The following is a 21,436-nucleotide window of genomic DNA, read 5'->3' on the forward strand; positions in this document are numbered from 1 at the left end:
CCCCCTTATGCGGCTTGTGTAAGCGTCCGCGAGTGTTTTGAGCGCTTATGACACACTGGTTTATGGCGACAGTGGGCATCTTCTCACTTCTGAAGTTGCACGAATAATACTATTATTTATCTGACGGGCTTATTGTTTGACGAAGGCTTTAAAGAAGTTCTTTTTAATACATCTCTCATTGTTTATGTCGAGAACACTGTAATTGCTTAAACATGATGAACAGGACTTTATCGAGGAAACTTCTGGGCTCCATGTGTGGGATCTCCAGCCCTCGACTGGGCTTCGCTCAAAGCGCTGCGAACACTGTGCCAAGGCAGAAAGGTACAGTTTTAGTACATCTCATCTCATTCTCTAGTCTAGAGACTGGCAGTGACGCAGTTAAAATTATTAGCTTGTGTAACTCTCGGAGGCTTTGCTAATATACACGAACCCACTTGCATGTAAATACATGCTTGACTTTCTTCTATGGCTCTATTTATTCTGTAACTTTTAGTGCTGCTAAAACATATCTGTCTTATTCCACAGAGTTGATCAGAACTAGGGAACTTGAAAAGGATGAGCCGAGACCTCTGTATATGGACTTTCAGGCCACCACACCTATGGTACCCGTCTGCTGTTGTCATCCTAATTATACTGCCATTTAGTTCAATTACCTAATCAAACTCGTCAATCTAGTGCATGAGAACATTTCTTGGATGTTTACATGCCATTGTTTTCATTGTTTACATCCTGATGCAACAGGACCCAAGGGTTTTGGATGCCATGCTCCCCTATCAAGTGAATTACTACGGCAACCCACATTCCAGGACTCATGCTTATGGATGGGAGAGTGAGAGCGCAATGGAAAAAGCAAGAAAAGTACGTCTTTATCCTTCATTAAACCTGTATGTTTTCATTCGGGAAGCTCTTCTCTTACAGAGCTGAAAGCTTTATTTATGAATATCAAAGCATAATATTTAGGTTTAGCCAAAAATGCACTGTTTACTGTAACACCAATGTTTATTTCCTTTTCAGCAAATAGCAGATCTTATTGGTGCTGACCCAAGGGAGATCGTGTTCACCAGTGGTGCGACTGAGTCCAACAATATGTCAATCAAAGTAAGTATGGCATTACTGTGAGGCCAGATTAGGATTTGGAGGAAGTGTGATGCTGGGACACAAATGACTTGGCATATTCTAAAATAAACAAATAGGTGACGTTTATATAGGATCCACTGCATTAGTAATTAAGAATAACTACAAAAAACTCTTGGTTGTTCATGTCTTTTCTTGTCTTTAGGGCGTGGGTCGGTTTTATAAGGCTAAGAAAAAGCACGTTATTACCACCCAGACTGAACACAAGTGTGTGCTGGACTCGTGTCGTGTTCTGGAGGCCGAGGGTTTCGATATAACGTATTTACCTGTGAAAAATAATGGGCTGATTGACCTGAAGGTAAGCTTTCTTAAGGGGGAAACATCCGTCTATCAGAATAGCAAAAAATAATGACATTGTTCTTTTCCAGTAAGTTTCAGACACTCACCTGATCTCACATTGTTTGACAAATGGAGTCCTGCCCCAAACAAGCTCCAAATTGGTTGAAATAATGTTTTTATGGCTGCCACAATAGATCGCAATAGTGTTAGGGGTTGATATTGGCACATTACATACAATTTTTATTTCAAGTGCTAACATTACTAACTAGAAATAAATAAATAACTAAAACTGAAAGTAAAAATAAATTAAACCTGAATAGTAATGTTTAGAATAGAATATAAAAAGCACATTGCAAAATTACAAAACATGTAAATAACTGAAAATATAAAACTAAAAGTAATTCAAAATAACTATAATCGTATGTAAGAAAAAGTGTCTGGAAATGTTTTTATTCAGAAAGTATGTTTAATAGAGATTTAAAAAATATATAAATTATTAAATGTCAGATTTAAAGATTTTATATAACTGTTATTGGTACTTTTATTGATTGATTGGTTTTGTTTTGTTTGTAAAAAATAATATTGTTAAATTATTGTATACAATTAATTGAAATATTGTTACCTTTATTATTTTAAATGTTATTACTTTAGTTTTCCATGAATATATCCTTTGATGCTGATATCATGATAAAATAAATAAATGAATACAACTCTTTCTGAATATAGTATTATATTTTGCTTTCTCAGCAATTAGAGGAAGCGATCCGTCCTGATACAAGCTTGGTGTCCATAATGACTATCAACAATGAGATTGGTGTCAAACAGCCAGTCAAAGAAATAGGTATTTTATATCAACATCATTCTATAAATATATACCTGCCAGTCTTCATATCATCTATATCAATGATGTTTTTGATTGCAGGTCATCTGTGTAGGTCCAAAAATGTGTTCTTCCACACTGATGCTGCTCAGGCTGTTGGAAAGATCCCTGTTAATGTCATTGACTGGAAAGTGGACCTGATGTCCATCAGCGGTCATAAGATCTACGGGCCCAAAGGTAGCGCATTCTACATTTAAATGCACAATGGTTGCATTATCCAAAATGTATTGATTGCTTGTATTTATTAGGAGTTGGAGCTTTGTACATAAGAAGAAGACCTAGAGTTCGTATTGAGCCTTTGCAGAGCGGAGGGGGTCAGGAAAGGGGGCTGCGTTCAGGGACCGTCCCCACACCCCTAGCCGTAGGCCTCGGAGCCGCCTGTGAGATTGCCCAGCAAGAGTTAGAGGTATAGTTGTAAAAAGTGCTGGTTTTAGTTCAAATGCCTTGCTACTGCTAATCCAAGTTTACTTTTATTTTCAGTACGATCACAAGCGTGTGACGTTGCTTGCTAATCGCCTCATTCAGAACATCATGTCTGAGATTCCTGATGTTGTGATGAATGGAGACCCAGATCAGAGGTACCCAGGTGAGACTTCACTTTCCAAGTGTCAATTTTCCTTTGTAAGGATCAAAGTTGACTTGGGTTTGTAATCTTAAACACTTAATCTAAAACACTTCCCTCCTTCAGGATGCATTAATTTATCATTTTCCTACGTTGAGGGGGAGAGTCTGTTGATGGCGTTAAAAGATGTTGCGCTTTCATCTGGAAGGTTAGTAGTTTAAAATGTCTAACAAGGGTTAATAAATATGCAGGTGACATGGAGAAGGAGTACACATTGTTCATTTACATATATTAGCCACACACTGGTTGATTAGCAGTTAGTTAATATTTAAGTTTAATGAAATAAAGCTGAAATAGTTAAAATATATACTAATATATTAGATGAGAATTTTAATATTATTTTATTATAGTTGCCAAGGCAACCTTTTAAATGTTGGGAATATATAACTAAAACTTAAAGCTGCAGTCTGTAACTTTTAGCTCTTGCGGTTAATAAACAGAACTGCATGCGTCTTGCGGAAGAACATTGCAGCTGGAGCTACTTCTTTCTGTTTATTTCTATGGCGAGTCACGCATGGACTGTGCTCCTCCGCAGCGGTTCCTACCAGACCGGTCTGAAATAGTCCCAATATAAACACTTATTATAAGTGTGCCATAATGATTCAGGGTAAGACAAAAACACGGTTTGGAAAATGAATTCATGTTGTACATTCTCATGATATAATTTTTGTAAATCTTGAACACAAAAAAAGTTACGGACAGCAGCTTTAAAGCTAAACCCGAAGAGTACGGTTAAGAATAAAATAGTAAAGCACATGGCAAAATTACTAAAAATGTCAATAGCTGAAAATATAAAACGAAAAGCTAATTCTTAGCTTTTCATTTTTATCAAGTGTTCGATTTAAATATTTTATATAGCTGTTATTGGTTTTTATTTCTTTTGTATTTAAAGTTTTTTTTATTTATTTTTTTAATTTTTTTTATAGATAATATTGTTAAATTAAAGCAGCACTAGGTAACTTTTCAACCTTTATAATATATTTTCAAACCTCTTGTGATACATCGACTTACAATAGGTTGAATGACACGTCTGCCATAGCCTGACGGGGTCTGTATCGTTTTTAATCGTACTTTTAAACTTCGGGTTTCGGTTAGAAACCGAAGAGAAAAAAAAGAACTACAAAATTCGACTGCTTGACGGCATATACGTCACTTCCACCACCACCCCCACTTCCTTAAATTTGGACGTGCGAGAAAAACTATCATTTGTTTACCGAATGTTATAGTCATGGCCGAAGCAGCACAGAAAAATAAGAAATCAAAGGTTTTGTCGGAGGAAAGCAAAAAGAGGAAACGAGAAAGTGATGGGATTAAAGGCAGGACGAGGATCAACATTGGGCCAGCGTTTGCTCGTTGGCGTGAGCTGAAGGAGGAGGGGCTATATTCTTGCAAGTAAATACGTAACACGTACAAAATCATATTTTAGGATACCTAACATGTCTGTGATATTTGTTTATTTGTCTTTCCTCAAGCTATAATGCAAATCGATTTTTCAAATTTGCAGATTCATCTAGGGTAGCTTGATATTATAATATTGACGATATATGGTTATTACCTACCACTCAAACATTGAATTGAAGTATATAGATTCTGTAAAACGGGAACCAATAGACTAGGCTACTATAATGATGCTGGCTTGTAAACGTGAGCATCGCGATCATTTGGCGTTTGAAAAAAATAAAACCCATGAAATTATATTCATATGACATGCTGCCTGGGATGAAGACATTTCACACGCGACGCAAGCAGAACACCTGCATGTGAACTCTGGCAGTGTTCAGGGCTATCATGGTTGTCATGTCAACAAATGCAGGTGCAATGCATCCACTGATGTAGAATGACAGTTTACGACAGTAGTAGAGGACAATACTGTTTCTCAACTGTAGGGGGACCCCGAGAGCAAAAACTTCCTAGTGCTGCTTTAATGTATAAAATTAATTGAAATATTTTTATTATAATGATTATTTTAAATGTTATTACTTTAGTTTCCCACGAAATATACCTTTTGCTGATGTGAAGATAAATGAATAAAACTCTTTATGAGTGTGTTGTTGTTGCAGCGCCTGCACGTCTGCTTCCCTGGAGCCCTCATATGTTCTCAGAGCAATAGGGACAGATGAGGACTTGGCACACTCTTCTATTCGGTTTGTAGTTTTTACATAATATCAGTCAAAATGTTTATTATGCTTGCGTGTTCAGACTTTATCTAAAGTCTCAGTGCAGTATGTTTCCTTTTTTAAAGCATGAGCACACATACTGTAATAAGGGGTTCTGATGATGCACATGACCAATGTTTTTCTCAGATTTGGAATTGGCAGATTTACCACAGAGGAGGAAGTGGACTACACCGTGGAGAAGTGCATTCAGCATGTCAAGCGGCTGAGGGAGATGAGGTGAGCTATTCATGCTAGATTTCATTCAGTTTTGAGTCTGACCTGGCGTCCCACATCACGGAAAACATGGGAATGTTTAACCCTCTGGGACTCTACTGTCAGAAAAAGGTCGGAAAAAAAGTCACACCCTCCTCCTTCACGGTCAAAAATGACTGACACAGGAAATACATTTTTAGGTGGTACAAACTACAAATCAGCCACTGCAGAAAAAAAGCACAATGCAGTAAAAACTGAACATTTCAAGGCGTCAGTCACTTCTGACCGTGAATGAGCCACGTGTGACCACTAAATGAAGAGGGCCAGAGGGTTGATATTAATATTTTTACAAATCCTTATCATGTAATCCCAAACGACTGGAAATATAATAAAACGTTATTAGTTTACCCCTGTGAACTGGATCTTTCTGTGGAAAAATTAGGAATGTTATAACCATTTTGTCTTTTTTTCTGTTAGTCCATTATGGGAAATGGTCCAGGAGGGCATTGACATTAAGAGCATCAAATGGACCCAGCACTGAATCATTCTCAGCGGATGAAGTATGAAGCCCTGCTGTGCTGTAAATACTTGTTCTGTACAGCTTGATTAGGCGGCCATACCCAGACTCCTTAGACCTTATTTCCTCAAAAAACACGCACAATTTTATTTCTCAATTTTGGGGGTTTGAACGGTCTATGTGGAGATTTTAAGTGCATTTGGATGAATTGCAGGGGTTACAAAGATGTGGATTTGTCAGTTTTTTTGATATTTGCGAGAGTTTCACATTGTTTTATAGTATTTTCACCGTTGCGCTCTGTGTGTTTAAATCACTCAAAATATAATCTCAAAAGACATTTTATGAACATGCATTGAATGTTGTCCTGTCATTTTTGTGTGTTTGAGCGAATCATAATATATACTGCAAAACATTTTATTGTCTGTCGTCTCAGTCCTGAGACCAGCAGAATTCATTTCGGTAATAAGTAGTTTCATTACAGTAAGCCTTGAGTTAGGCAAGTCAAATGCGAATTCCAAGTTACAGTTTATGAGTTAAGGTTTTCTTAAAATAAAGGACAGCAATGGATGATAGGTGTCGTTAAATTCACCTGCCCATTAGAAGTGTGTTGCGTACGACTTCATGCTTATTGTCTAGTATAAGCTTGCTCGTCTTCCATGCTTGCGGTTCACAAATATTGTAGTGTCATTGTTATATTCAAGAATATGTTATAATAATAAACATCCAAACCAATTGTTTTGTCTTTTTACTACAGTATACAGTTTTTTCAAATTCTGTTCATTTTATTCTATTCATCAAAGCATTGATAAGAAATACACAGGAATAAAATACATTTTTAAATATATTGAAATAAGTGATTTTAATTTGTATTAATATTTCCCAATATCACAGTTCTGAAGAAAATCTGAAATTTTAAAGGGAATAGTCTACTTCAAAAAAATGAAGCCAGAAGTTTAGATGAATCATTTATTTCAGACAGTTCACTTACAGATGGTCGGACAAATACAACACAAACCGAATGAGATTTAGAAAACTGCTTTAAAATTACAAACACACAAGAGTCCAATTTATATCTTACATAACTACAAAAAGGCATGACCAGAAGCTCTGTACATATACTTTATACAATTATCTATTTTCATATATACAATAAAAATGAACTATATACAGCAGTTTTTGCTCAGTCTTCCTAAGAGAAAAAAATTAGACAACACATCTAAAGATGCAAATTCACAATAAAAGCGCAGATCAGATCTTGTAAAAGTGCCAATTTGACAGTCTTTATCTTGAGCGACAATCCTCAAATGGTTAAATACTACACATACAGTAGTCCATGTGCTAACTAGTCTCCTTCATTTAGTAACGTTAAGCTTTTTGAGCAAAGAATTTCTCTGAGACACTTTAATGAACAGGTTACCAGCACCAGATATCACATCATACAACTGACACATTATTCCAGGGGCAAAAAAAACCAACAACCAAATATTTAAGAGCATCTTATGTAAGAAAATACTAATTTCAGACATTCAGCAAGCGCCAATTTGTTTTGCACATCCACACTACAAGTGCTGCTTTTGACTTTACCCTGATATCGTTCTTATTTCCTGAAAATACATTTTTCTAGCTAGTGTTTCATAGCCAAGAGAGTCATAACAGTGTCATGCTACCATGTTTCCAACCTAGTAATAATTGGAAACGTGTCGAAATGATTAATTTCTCCTGTATCTGTCACCCTCCTAGACAGCTTGTACTGCACAAGAGCTTTAAGCATTAATCATGTGCACACAAAAAAAAGAGACACTACAATATAAAGATTGTTTTAAATAGCATTTTAAAAGGAACAAACACAACATTAAAATCCTTTTTGCCTGTTGCTGGATCTTAAAGGGGATCAGTAGCCTAGTCTCTTCATGGATAGCTTTGGAAAGGACTAAGAGCTCCTGATCAGCAGAGGGCATTGTCTGATTGTCTTTACCTTTTGCTAAAATAGGACTAAAGATGTGGCTGCTGGTGTGCTATTTTATTGCTAAAATGGTTAATACTAGCCTAATGTGCAACATAAACCTTGCTCGACTTTGTTTCGTTTTTTTAATGGTGACAGAAAAACTGGGTGCTTTGTTTGGTTGCCATACTTTTAAAGAAATTAAAAATACTTTCTTTTAAATGAATACTATTATTCAACAAGGATGCATTAAATTAATCAAAAATGACAGTAAAGACATTTATAATGTTACAAAAGATTTCAAATCTGAATGCTGTTCTTTTGAACTTCTATACATTATAGAATTGTGGGGGGGAAATTATGATGGTTTCCATAAAAATATTAAGCAGCACAACTGTTTACAACATCGATAATAATAATAAATGATTCTTGAGCACCAAATCAGCATATTAGAATGATTTTTGAAGGATCATGTGACTGGAGTAATGGCTGCTGAAAATTCAGCTTTGCCATCACAGAATATAAAGAGTTATTTTAAATTGTAATATTTCATAATATTATTGTTTTACTGTATTTTTTGATCATATAAAATGCAGCCTTGGTGAGCAGAAGAGAACATTTCCAAAAACATTAGCAAAATCTTACAGACCCTTTTGAATAGTAGTGTATGCAGGTATTCGCCCTCTGCTCAACACATGATTATCTCAACAAATGATCCTCCACACAAACTTGTGACTATAGTATGGCAACAGCATGTATTTATGGCACTCATCTTGTGAGATTGCAGAACGGATTTCAGATATATTCAACAGATTACATTATATCCACAAAAAACTCACAAGGGTTGCCCATGGCATGCTGGAAGGACTGGCGACTAGCGGTGAGTTCGGGTGGTATGGCCCCTAGCTCCCTCACTGGTGGGGCCCCAGGGGGCCCGCTGCTGATAGCCCCCTTAGGGGTCAATCTGGCCAGGCTGTAGGGAGGAGGCAGGCCTGGGGGTCCGTAAGAGGAGGCGTGGCTCCGCTCGCTGAGTGCACAAGAGGTGTGGCCGTACTTGGAAAAGGGAGCGTGGCTGTAGGAGAAGGACGTGCGGCTGTGCTGGGAGGGGACGCGGGAATGAGTGTGGCTGCGGGATGAGAGCGTATGGCTACGGTGGCTCATCTGGCTGGTTGAACGCTCAACCCGCCTCCCACCTGCTCTGTTACCTGAATCTGATTCGCTGCCGCCACTGCCTGTTCCTTTGCGGTCCTTGTCCCTCGGCACGGGCCGCTGGCTCCTCCCAGCGCTAGGGTTGGAACTACTGCTTCGACTTCCTGGAAAATAAACAGAAGTTGACATGGAGATATAGAGAACATATGGGAATAAATCAACCTAATGTATTTTTTTTTTATCTTTTCATGCTTTTCACAGAAGGTAAAACAATAGTTTCCAAAGTAAACTTCTATGCAATGACCAACATCTTTTGATTTGTTTTAGATATGTCTGGTTGAGGACAGCAGGGAAAACAAATACTGAATGCAAATAAAACATTGACAGTCTTAAAATGTAAGTAACCTTTCAAAAGTTTGGGGTCAGTAAGATTTTTTTTATGTATTTGCAAGAAGTCTCTTATGTTCACTCAAGGGTGCATTTATTTAATAAAAGTATAATATAAAAAAGCAATATTGTGAAATATTACATTTTAAAACGGTTTTCTATTTTTGGGGTGAAATGCTGTTTCATGCATACTGAGCTTTTTACACTGTTAAAGACTTGGATTCCCATCCTAAACATGGACAAAGTTTTAAAAAAAGAAGTTGGACATTTGATGGAGTATTTCTGTGCCCTAAATACTCCTTCCGGTTTCTCATAAGTTTCGGAAAGTTTTTTTTTCGAGTATGGGTATATGTGACGTCAGATGGGGCGGAATGTCCTTGTACGGACTCTTCTCCCGGAAGGGCGCGTGCACGACTACAGCGAGAGAGCAAATGTTTTAGGGAAGCCGGCTGCGCTGCTGTCACAGGACTTCACGAAATCAACAATGTCACCAAAGATGTGTGTTTTTGGTTGTCATGGCAAGACAATCATGTCCGGAGCAGCAACAGAGTTGTGCAAGTGTTTGTTTGTTTCCTAAATTTCGGCGACGATGGTTTATAAACAAGGTACAGACAGTTCAACTCCGGATTTGTAGCTCGATGAGCAAAGATGGAGCAGTCCCAGCGATTAAGGTTCACGGTCGTGTGTTGGTAGCAGGCGGTGAGTAAAACTGCTTCAAATGTCTTTGTGTTGTTAGCTATCGATTCCATTGTTTTTCTATGTAAACATGCATAGCTCAATGCAAATACTGCGCATGCTCGTCATTCTTTAGCTCCGCCCAAACGATACGCCCCCAGTCGCTCTGCTTTTTTCGGAAAGTCTCGGTACAGCGTATCTTTCTTTTATAAATATAATAAAACTAAAGACTTTTCGGAGATATGAAAGATGCAATACTACTCTATAGGTACTCAAGATGGACATGAGATTGACTGAAAATTAGTGTTTCACCCCCCCTTTAATATATTTTAAAATGTATTTTATTCCTGTGATGGCAAAGCTGAATTTTCATTACTGTCACATGATCCTTCAGAAATCATTCGAACATGCCGATTTGGTGCTCAAGAAATGTTTCTTATTATTATTATTATTATTAACAATGTTGAAAACAATTTTTGTGGAAACCGTGATGTATTTTTTTCCAGGAGTATGTTTTAAGCATTTATTTGAAATGGAAATCTTTTGTAATATTTGAAATGAGTTTACTGTCACTTTTGATCAATTTAATGAATCTTTGCCGAATACAGGTATTAATTTCTTTCAAAATAAAAAAATATCTACTGACCCCAAACCTTTAAACAGTAGTGTCTAATATATATATATATATATATATATATATATATATATATATATATATATATATATATATATATATATATATATATATATATATATATATATATATATATATATATATATATATATATATATATATATATATATATATATATAAAATTAAAATTATAAATGCAACATTATGGACCAACATTCCACAGGTCACAATCAACAACCTGATCAACTCTATGTGAAGGAGACGTGTTGCACTGCGTGAGACAAATGGTGGTCACACCAGATGCTGACTGGTTTTCGGACGCCACCACCCCAATACAGTAAAACTGCACATGTTAGAGCGGCCGTTTATTGTGGCCAGCCTAAGGCACACCTGTGCAATAATCATGCTGTCTAATCAGCATCTTGATATGCCACACCTGTGAGGTGGATGGATTATCTCAGCAAAGGAGAAGGCTCACTAACACAGATTTAGACAGATTTGTGAACAATATTTGAGAGAAATATGCCTTTTGTGTACATAGAAATAGTCTTCGATCTATGAGTTTAGCTCATGGAAAAATGGGGGCAAAAACAAAAGTGTTGCGTTTATAATTTTGTTCAGTGTACATATATATATACATATATATACATACATCTATATATACATATATATATATATATATATATATATATATATATATATATATATATATATATATATATATATATATATATATATATATATATATATATGAAAGGTTGTGATTTGCCTTCATTCCCAAAAACCATAAACAACACTATGCAAAATTAAATAAAATGCAAACTAGACTCCAGTAACACAGGTTGCAGTGAACAAAAAAAAAAAAAAACTATATGTAAAAAAAAAAAAAAAGTATAATCTCATTAATAATGTAGTATATTGTTCAGCCTATGCAGTTAATGTAATATTCATAACTGGTAATGTTTTACTAACAATTTTGCTACTGTGAAGTTACTGTTATGTTATATCTGGATCCTTCAGGAAAACTAATTGAGAAGCATTGATCTAGAACTAGTCAGTGCTTTATCCTTCAGAAACTAAAGTAACAGCTCATATGTTCAGAGGAACACTCCATCCCTCGCTAACATATGCCAAATGTTCTGCATTTCTTGCCCTGCGTTCCTTCATTCTACATTCCATGTTTCAAAGAGAATGATTAAAAAATGATGAAGAATGATGCCATTTAAAGAGCTGATGAAATGCATCTATCAGATGTGCAATTAAAACTGGATGACATGACACTAGAGTCAAATGACAATGGCAAATGAGTGCATGAGGTGCTGCATCCTGAATTTAAAACACTGTCAAACTTCAAGCAAAAAGCCACATCATTTCACTCTTACATAACAGGCATGGCAAAGCTTTGTACATACACATATGGGATCTACATTGATTTTGTCATGTTTATTTCCAAACTATTGTGTATGCGGTTCGTTTGTTTGGCCACTTTATTCACAACACATGACATGCTGAGAAATACAGAGACGAGAGGCGAGGCAGCGGGACAAATCCAGCAGCAGAAATACCCCAGTCATGGAAGGAGACATGACTGTAAAAGAGAGAGAAAAAGGGGGAGAGAGAAAGGGAGGGAATGAGGCTGCCTTACCGGACACCCCAGGGTTGGGACTACCTCCTCCATCAGTCTGCCATTGCCAAGCAGAAACGAACAGGAAATAACACAGTTAAGCCGTCTGTCTTATTACCAGAAGCTCTATCAAGTACAATTCCTCTTCACAGCCCCACTAGAGTGCACTACTGGAATTTCACCTGGAATCTGCTCAGTAAAAATAAAATCTTATATGCGCTTATATAAGATATTTATTTTCGATGATATGTTAGAACTTTTGTTTCGAAATATTGTGATATTTACGGTTGTCAGGAAACCAAAATTCAATAATCGATACCAGTTGCACTGAAATGTCACGATACTAGATACCAATTTCGACTATTTTTGTTACATAAATGTGTAATATTTATGAGAATCTATTGACATAAATGGAATATAATACACATAACTATGTTTTCAGTGGTGTATAAAGACCTTACATAATGAACCGTTATGTTTTTATTCCTTTTCTATCTACATACACCGTGGGTCCCCTTAAAGTGAAGTTACTATTTTGCGCCGCCATGTTTCTACAGTAGCCCTGAACGGACTAACTGCTCTACAGAGCTCTAGCTACTCTCTGCTGTCTCAGACTATGACATCTTTGTCCTGTGTCGGCCACCGTAGCTTCTCTATATGCTTCGAAAGGGAGGAGTGAGCGGTTGCAATTTGCAACCTCACTGCTAGATGCTGCTAAAATTTACACAGTGCACCTTTAAGAAATTAGCCATAATTTATTGCTCAATTACGTCAACTGAAATAAATCAAATAATTATTTGTAGTAATCAGTCATTAAAGGTCAAATAATGAATTTAGAGCAGCCAGTAATTTTCTTTAATTCATGTCAATATCATTGTTTGAATAATATTATCAGTGTAACTGTCCAATACATAGATATTTTATACTGAACTGAGTCAGTGCATCGAGTATACTTTTGACATTGCATGTCATAGCTATTGAAAATAGACGGTACCATTCAAAGGTTTGGGGTCAGTAAGGTTTTGATACTGTTATTCAGCAAGAAGGCATTCAATTGATCAAAAGTGACACTTGTAATATTACAAAAGATTTATATTTCAAATAAATGCTGTTCTTTTAAAATTTCTATTCATCAAAGAATTCTGAAAAAATATATCAGATTTCACAAAAATATTTACACATTAAAATTATTGATAATAATAAATGTTTCTTGAGCACCAAATCAGCATATTAGAATGATTTCTGATAGCGATGGTCTATACCAAACCTTTGTTTAATTTGATACGATACCAAAGGTTTTTTTTTTTTTTGTACAATTTTAACAATACTGATTATTTCTTTAATGGGTACGTGATTTTTCCAAATAATGTACATTTTTAGAAAACAAAAGTGAATTGCACAAAGGAAAATCACATCTACATGACACATACTGCCCATTAATAACAAATTTATCACAAAAGCAAATATAAACACAATTAAATAAAAATGTGGACAACAATAGGCATAAATATAATCTTGTATTTTACAGAAATATTGTGATTAAATAATAATCAAGTAATTTATTATAACATAAATAAATAAGCACCATGCCATGCTACATTTCCTTTCTGCCATTCTCTCCATCTCTCTCAGTTTAATGCAGAAGTGTGTCTGTGCGTGGCTGTAATGTGATACAGGCCAGCTAAATAAGTAAGGGTGGTTTTAACACAAACATTAACATTATAGTAATTGTATAGATATTTTTTCAAGGTATCGACACCAAATAAATCTCGGAAGGATTTCTGTGACACTTAAGACTGGAGTAATGGCTGTTAAAAAAAAAAAAAAAATGGTTATTTTAAACTATAACAATATTTCACATTATTATGTTTTTTTAATTTGATCAAATAAATGCAGTCTTAGTGAGCCTAAGAGTTAGAGAATTGTATTGACCCCAAAACATTTGAATAGTAGTGTATATATCAGGAGTTCTCAACTCCAGCCCTCAAGGTTTCGCTCCAAACCTAATCACACTTGAACAAACTAATCAAGCTCTTCAGGATTACTAAAAAGTTATAGGCAGGCGCGTTTCATCAAGGTTGGAGCTAAACTCTGCAGGAAAGTGGACCTTGAGGGCCAGCGTTGAGAACCCCTCGTATATATACAGTACATAAAACCCATGTACTTAAAATATTTAAAATGTTTTTTCCAAATCTGCCCTAGTTTGACGGCTTTCATGGGCCTATCCATATGCCTCAAACCACATAACACATCCGAACCTTCACTCAAAAGCTGGCAGATCACTCTAACTGCTCTCTACAGGCAACTCAAACACATTCACAACAGGCTGCTGAGTTTCCTTCCTGAAATTCTCACTGAGCTAGTGCATGGCATGTGTGAAATGAGCAACAGGTGAAGGTCAATGCGAAGCAGTGGATTGAGACGGACGTGTTTGTGCACTGCATCAGTGTTGAAGGCAAAAAGCACTAGAGAATGAGATGGTGAAATCATGATGAGCTGATGTCAGCCGATGGAAATCAATTTTTAAAATGTGGCCAAAAATGAAGACGAAAATAATCTGAGAGATGCTTGAAAGGTTGTAAACTAGGGACCCCACAAAACACTACACCTAGAATGGGCCGACCATATTTGTGGACAATCATTTCATAAAATAACCCTTGTGCAGTCATGCATGAAATTCAAATTAGGGATGTGTAAAGCTTCAAATATTCTTAATTCTTGCTTTCAAAAACAGCTAGATAGAGTGCAAGCAAATGCAAAACGCAGGATCAGCTATTTCAGACATTTACAACCACCAGAAATAATATTTATATATGAGCTAAACTATAAGATCTTCTTTCATGATTGAACTAGGCTGAGATTTATTTTGGATGTTCTAACTGTTATCCAGTAATCTGAAGTCAAGGATGACCTTTCCCTACTTACCTTCACTGTGATGACTTCCTGCGCTGCCACTGTGGAAACTGTGGCAGGGGTCGGAATATCCTGGGGGGAAACCAGAGGGCGCTGTGGAGAAGGGTGGATAGGGGAAGGGCTGGCCGCCCATGGGCCACGGGTTAGTAGACGGAGGGGGGAGAGGGGCCAATGTGTCCTGCTCTGAACCAGCACCACTCGATCCCTCATTCAAGTTAAGTGTAGCCATATCTAATAAGAAAGACGGAAATTATAAAGAGCTGGAAACATTTGGTTAGCAAGGATAAATATAAAGCATAAAGGAAAAGGAGATGTGTTGTACTTTGGCAGAGATCTCCAAATGTGTAGTAACACTGTTCAGAGAAGGTGATCTTGTTGACAGTGTGTCTCAGATAGCCGTGTTTGAGCAGGCTGCTGGCGTATTTCCTGGCATCACGCCGGTCTTTGAATCCTTCGACCCGTGAGTACAGCCAGTCTACTACATCACCTCCTGAAATATGCAAGATCCAGACAGATAAATACCTATACACTAACTAAAACCATAAAAAATATTTTTTTTGTTACTACAAATATAATACAATATTAAATAGTTTTAATTTTTCATTTTCATTTAGTTTACAATATGTCGTTTTTCGCTTAGAGGTCGCCTATCAAAACAAAGGTGTAGATTGATGACGCCGAGAGTGAGCGCAGAATCTTGGGGGTCGTCGTCTTCACCTCACAGCCAGTGGAAAAGAATCGGGATGAGACATGGACAGAAATCATGTTGATGGATGAGATTATTAACGTTACTGTATAATGAAGCAGAGCAGGGCCGAGAGCTATGGGAGCTGAACGAGGTCGCTGAAGCGATTGCTAATGAGACACAAGCGCGACACACGGCTCGAGAGCAGCAGAACTTTTATTATGCCACAGTCGCCGCTTCCGTTTCTTCCGGTCAAAAAAATTAGACGTATTAAAAAGTAATATCAAATTAAAAAGAAACACACAACTGAATTACTAAAACTATAAATAAAATTTAAAACAGAAAATATAAAGAAATATATCTAATTCAAAATATTACAAAAAATCTACTTTAGTATCTCAATACTAAAATAACACTGCGTTACACATTTTTTAAACATAACCAACAGTAATAACACAAATTAGATCTTTTCACAGCTAATGAGCGCAACAAGACATCTTACCTATTACAGCATTAGCTATAGTAATCTTCAACCACATTCTGTCCCTTATTTCTAGTCCTGAGTCTGGGAGCTGCATCACCTTTACGATGGTGGCCATGTCTGTTTTTCCCACTGTAAGAGGGAGATCGTCAAAATCTGTGAAGGACAACAGGATGATTAGGATCATGCTTTGCAACAAAAAAGAGATGCTGCGATCTGTCAGAGAGAAAAGACTACCGTTTTGTGGGTAAGATCCTGTAAGTGCAGTAGTGTGGGAAATCCATGCAGCCGGGTCAATGGGTCTAACTGGTTCAGCTTTGGGGGGAAAAAAACAAGTCAGATAAGATGGACAAGCATCTCTATACATAGCTTATGTTTATCTGAAAGAAACATAGACAAAGAGTTTGTGTGTATTGACCTCTGGGTATTGTGAAGTAACTGCGAGGGGAAGGGTCCCAGCATTTGGCAACAGTGAGACTGATAGGACTACAGAAGACAAGTACAATGATTAGTTAAAACACATTTACATCTAAGCCTAATGTCTAATGTTACAATTCATAAATCTCTCATGTTCATTCTTACCCATTCTTTGAGACAATCTCTCTGAGGATCCTGACAGCATCATCATTGCTCATGTTTTCAAAGTTCACATCATTTACCTGCAAGTCAAAATGTGGCATAAACATATGTTAGCATCATGAAAACCTAAAATGAAAACCTAAATATAATTTTTAAGCTATATCATATAACCCTTGTTAGCATCCAAGCAAAATCAGACCCTTTGACAATATCTTTCATTTACACACAAGCCCCTGCGAAAAACTCATACCAAGGTCAACTGAGACCTCCTAAGTTCCTTTAAATAAAAGCAGCAAAAATTAGCATTTAACTGATCTAATATTCATACCTTGAGGTAATGTTCGTAATATAGGTGTGCACACTGTGCCATGCCAATATAATATGCAGTCTAATCCATAACTATAACTGTAATCTGCCACTCAACAGGGATCAGCAGCTGCTGGAGGCATTTGAAAACTGTATTTGGATCGAGAGACAATCACTAAAGCCATTGAGCACAGAGCCAGAGGCCAAATTTTATCCTTAAAAACTAATGTAAATACTGTCCGTATGTCCCTGCAGTGTTTAATCGCTTTAATGCACCACTGGCGGAGCCAATCCATTGCATTACACTTATCTGCTTTCCGAACTGAAAAACTGATCTATTAGGTTTTTGAAAGGAGAGATGAAATTTTTTATTTGCCTGTTTAAAAGAATCTTGGTATCCAAAAGGTTTTGGTTCCCACAGAGAAACTTCTATTGTATGGTCAACAATACAATGGAATTCGATGGGAACCAAATTTGTTTGGTTACCAGGGCCGCTCACTGACATTTTGAAATTATTACTTTAAATTATTAATAAAAAGTAAAGTTATACATACTTTATCAACTTTTTATTAATTACACTATTTACCACTATACACTATAGGGCTGTTAAATGAAATCAACAAAATCCATACCATTTCATTTTCAAAAGTATGTGAAGTTCGCGGCTCCATTGTTGCAGTAAACTTGCACAACGTTCTTGAATGAATAATTTATAAATGCACGCCTGTCTGTTATTGCAGGGACATCGACTTTACATTTTCACGTCCCTATACATGACGCGGAACAAAACAAACTGTGATTGGTTGCGTTACATATCAGTCCAAAATCTTATTGGGCGGTCCTTGGCCAATGAAAGCTGCTAAAAAGTCCAGACCTTCTCCCGTCAGTCTGAAGGTCTGGCTACGCAAGACTAAGTATCCACTGACTTTTTTGTAATTTATTGTATTGTATTGTATTGTATTTCCTTTATTGTCCACCGAGGTGGAAATTTGTCTTTGGCTCATCAACACAAAGTATCTAGACAGACACTATTAAGAAAAACACAGACAAATTTACATAAATATAAAAGAACAATTCATGTTACATTCATATGAATGGGTCATTGAATCATTGGCTCAGCCGATTAATAGTAAATCATTCAATAACAATTTGTGTCGATGGAACATGCAACATTTCTTGTTTGAAACAATTTTTTGTTGGCCAAATAGAGCAAAAACAGTCAACATTGTCAATGTTGTTTCTAAAAATTGTCAATTCATATAATCAACTTATTGTTTATTGAACTGTTGTATAAAATGAACATCACATTTTGCAAATTGTGCTGATATTCAAGAAAAAAAGCACTCTTGTTTGTGTGATATTGCTTAACAATATTATGTTATAAACACACAATACAAGAACCCATACAAGGGCAATTCATATCTTGAATTTTGGGAGCATTTTTATTAACTTTAGAGCATTGCACTAAGCTATTTTACGTCAACGCCAGACTAGCTTGCTTTTTGTTAAGCTTGAGAGCTATTGCTGAAGTTAGGCTGGCTGTATTGAGATTTAAATAGTGGTATGACAAAATAGCTGGAATGATTTGAGGGCAAAAAGATTTTTGGGTGGACTAGCCCTTTATTTATTTTTTTGTTGTAGTTCAAACTAGATTTACAGGGCCAATATGACAACTTTAAACTTTCGTTAAACTTATAACGTAGTGAAATTATTACATATTATAATCTGTAATTTAGTTTTTCATGACCATTTCCCATTATCTCTCTGAACCTTTTGCTTCAAAATGAGGAGCACTTTACTCTGAAAAAAAACAAGCTAATGTTTTGCTCACATTGTTTGCAAAAAACAATCTGTACCAAAATTGTTAAAACCAGACTAAATTGATCACAAACAGAAAGTGCCATTCCAGACTACAATCTACCTGCAGCAGCATGTCGCCTGGCTCTATCCTCCCATCAGCTGCCACTGCTCCTCCCTTCATAATAGAGCCGATGTAGATGCCGCCGTCTCCTCTATCGTTACTTTGGCCCACTATACTGATGCCGAGAAAGTTATATTTCTCTGTGCAAATGAGAGGGAACACGGAAGTGATGAATTTGTGACGTACTGTATGTGAACATGCAAAAGGCAAGCTGATCTTACCCATATTGAGGGTAACTGTGATGATGTTGAGGCTCATGGTTGAATCTGTGATACTGCTGAAGGAAGATGACTGTGGATACAAAAGCAAAGGAGATGCATGAGACCCTAAGAAGCCACATATACATGGGTACAAATTTGTCCCCAATATATGGTTAAGTAGGTGCATACACACAAGCACACACACACACACACACACACGTCTAACCCTGTCGATTTTAGCCACTTTGTGTCGCCGGCGTCTGCGCTTATGTCTCTTCATTAACTGAAAAGAAGAGCTCTGCTCTGTGGAACTGCTCAGCCTGAGAGAGACAAGCATAGGAGACAAGACAGGTCAGGCTAGCACACAGGACAAAATTAAACATGTCAAAAAGGTTATGTTTTTAATTTTTCCAAACCAAACCTGCTAGCGTCCTCATCCTCCTCGCTGTCAATGAAGGAGCTTGACTCCAGCTCACTGCTCATCATAGAGCCACTGTCACAGACCATGGCCGCGTCCCTCACCACCCGCTCGGCTTTTGTGTGACCGTTCACACGTGGGACTAAGAACAATCATGCACGCGGTGAGCTCGATTAAAAACAACAAAACACTAACAAAGAGAACCATATATTTGGATATATTCATGGCTTGATCGCACCTTGAGCGACAAACAAAGGGATAGTTCACCTAAAAATGAAAATTATCCCATAATTTACTCACCTTCAAGCCATCCTAGATTGTCATATGTGGCATTCTTCTTTCATACGAAGAGTTATATAAAAAAACGTCCTGTTTAAAGCCAAGCATTATAATGGCAGTGAATGGCTGCCCAAAATTTGAAGCCCAAATAATGCATCCATCCATTATAAAAGTACTCCACACAGCTCAGGTGGGGTAATTTAGGCCTCCTGAAGCAGATTGATGGGTTTGTGTAAGAAAAATATCCATATTTAACATGTTATAAAGTAAAATATCTAGCTTCTGGCGGACCGCCTTCCGTATTTAACATCAGAAAAAAACGCAACTGGCACGCCGATGATGTCTGACGTAACGTAAGTGTTTTGAACTGCTATAGGCGTTACACTTTCTGCGTAAGTTGAATACGGAAGGTGGTCTTGTCGGAAGCTAGTATTTTACTTTATAAAGTTTTAAATATGGATATTTTTTTTTACACAAACCCATCGATTCACTTCAGAAGGCCTTTATTAACCATCCCCCCCTCTTTGGCCTATACTATGTGACGGGCGGATTACTTTTATAATGGATGGATACAAATTTGGGGCTGCCATTCACTGCCATTATAATGCTTGGTTTAGACAGGACATTTTATAATATAACTCCGATTGTGTTCGTCTGAGAGAAGAATGTCATATACACCTAGGATCGCTTGAAGGTGAGTAAATAATGGGATAATTTTCTTTTTGGGTGAACTATCCCTTTAAAAAGAGGAACACATACATTCCCGTGGGCGTGGCTCTGCCTCAGGGTGGCATCTGATTGGCTGGAAGGCTCTGGCGAGGCGGTGGCATCTCAGTGAGCCGGGCTTTGTGTATTGCCTCTGGTGGAACCCGAAACACTCCAGGAGAGTTGGGCTGCCAGTGCTTCTTTCACCAGGCTGATATCGCTCTCTCATACTGTCTGATATGCTCACTCACATGCCAGATTTTTTAATTTTAATTTTAAGGCAGTCTTCAGTACTTTATTTATCTTGCAGTCTTTACTAAATTAGTTTGATGAATGTTTGATTAAAAAGACAGGCAAAAGAACAGAAGAGTTGATAGTGAGGTTGATAGTGAGAAAATTGATAGTGAGGAAGGAAATACACAAGACAGAGTAATGGAGAACAAAATATGTTTAAATATAATTTATATTTTGTGTTTTATTCCGGCTAAAGATGTAGAGCAAACAAGCTACAAAAGATGGCGATATAGCTTAATGCACATCAACATTTGGCAAACTAGGCAATCCATTACAGAGCCATGTTTGACTTCCAGCTATGAAATGGAAACAAAGTACTCAATACATCACCACTATTTGTGAAAGCAGCCTATTTGAACCCAGACTAGATATATCACATGTTTAGAGGGATAATAACAATATATCACATGATAAATGTTACAATACTGAAAATTCATTCTTCA

The 21,436-nt window shown here is 36.8% G+C and overlaps 2 protein-coding genes across 4 annotated transcripts in view; one reads left to right on the plus strand and one right to left on the minus strand.

Annotated features, from left to right (window-relative positions):
• nfs1 (NFS1 cysteine desulfurase) lies at positions 1 to 6,534 on the plus strand. Its single transcript, XM_079844718.1, has 13 exons — positions 1 to 321; positions 526 to 602; positions 742 to 858; positions 1,015 to 1,098; positions 1,280 to 1,432; positions 2,161 to 2,254; positions 2,336 to 2,470; positions 2,542 to 2,699; positions 2,774 to 2,879; positions 2,982 to 3,063; positions 4,976 to 5,059; positions 5,219 to 5,308; positions 5,762 to 6,534. The coding sequence occupies exons 1-13, from the start codon at positions 213 to 215 to the stop codon at positions 5,823 to 5,825; spliced, it is 1,353 nt and encodes a 450-aa protein (XP_079700844.1). The 5' UTR covers positions 1 to 212; the 3' UTR covers positions 5,826 to 6,534.
• A 222-nt stretch (positions 6,535 to 6,756) lies between these two features.
• dvl1b (dishevelled segment polarity protein 1b) overlaps positions 6,757 to 21,436 on the minus strand; it is a 44,663-nt gene continuing 29,983 nt past the window's right edge. The window contains exons 5-16 of one of the 3 annotated variants that reach the window (XM_079844721.1): positions 19,719 to 19,857; positions 19,524 to 19,617; positions 19,319 to 19,388; positions 19,098 to 19,237; positions 16,874 to 16,950; positions 16,710 to 16,777; positions 16,529 to 16,606; positions 16,313 to 16,447; positions 15,448 to 15,615; positions 15,138 to 15,356; positions 12,234 to 12,270; positions 6,757 to 9,056 (exon numbers count right to left, since the gene is read on the minus strand). In XM_079844721.1, the coding sequence (XP_079700847.1) occupies positions 12,266 to 12,270; positions 15,138 to 15,356; positions 15,448 to 15,615; positions 16,313 to 16,447; positions 16,529 to 16,606; positions 16,710 to 16,777; positions 16,874 to 16,950; positions 19,098 to 19,237; positions 19,319 to 19,388; positions 19,524 to 19,617; positions 19,719 to 19,857 (1,193 nt within the window). In that variant the 3' untranslated portion in view covers positions 6,757 to 9,056; positions 12,234 to 12,265. Of the gene's footprint in view, positions 9,057 to 12,233; positions 12,271 to 15,137; positions 15,357 to 15,447; positions 15,616 to 16,312; positions 16,448 to 16,528; positions 16,607 to 16,709; positions 16,778 to 16,873; positions 16,951 to 19,097; positions 19,238 to 19,318; positions 19,389 to 19,523; positions 19,618 to 19,718; positions 19,858 to 20,753; positions 20,946 to 21,436 lie in introns of all 3 variants that reach the window. The other 2 variants (XM_079844720.1, XM_079844719.1) reach the window with 2 other exon arrangements.

The sequence above is a fragment of the Gobio gobio genome, assembly GCF_949357685.1.
Source record: "Gobio gobio genome assembly, chromosome: 19".
In the NCBI taxonomy this organism is placed as follows: domain Eukaryota; kingdom Metazoa; phylum Chordata; class Actinopteri; order Cypriniformes; family Gobionidae; genus Gobio; species Gobio gobio.

Coding starts and splice junctions, on each gene's coding strand:
- nfs1 (XM_079844718.1), top strand. CDS start 213: ATGATGAACAGGACTTTATCGAGGAAACTTCTGGGCTCCATGTGTGGG. Junction 859..1,014: donor CAATGGAAAAAGCAAGAAAA/GTACGTCTTTAT, acceptor TTTCCTTTTCAG/CAAATAGCAGATCTTATTGG. Junction 2,880..2,981: donor CCCAGATCAGAGGTACCCAG/GTGAGACTTCAC, acceptor TCCCTCCTTCAG/GATGCATTAATTTATCATTT.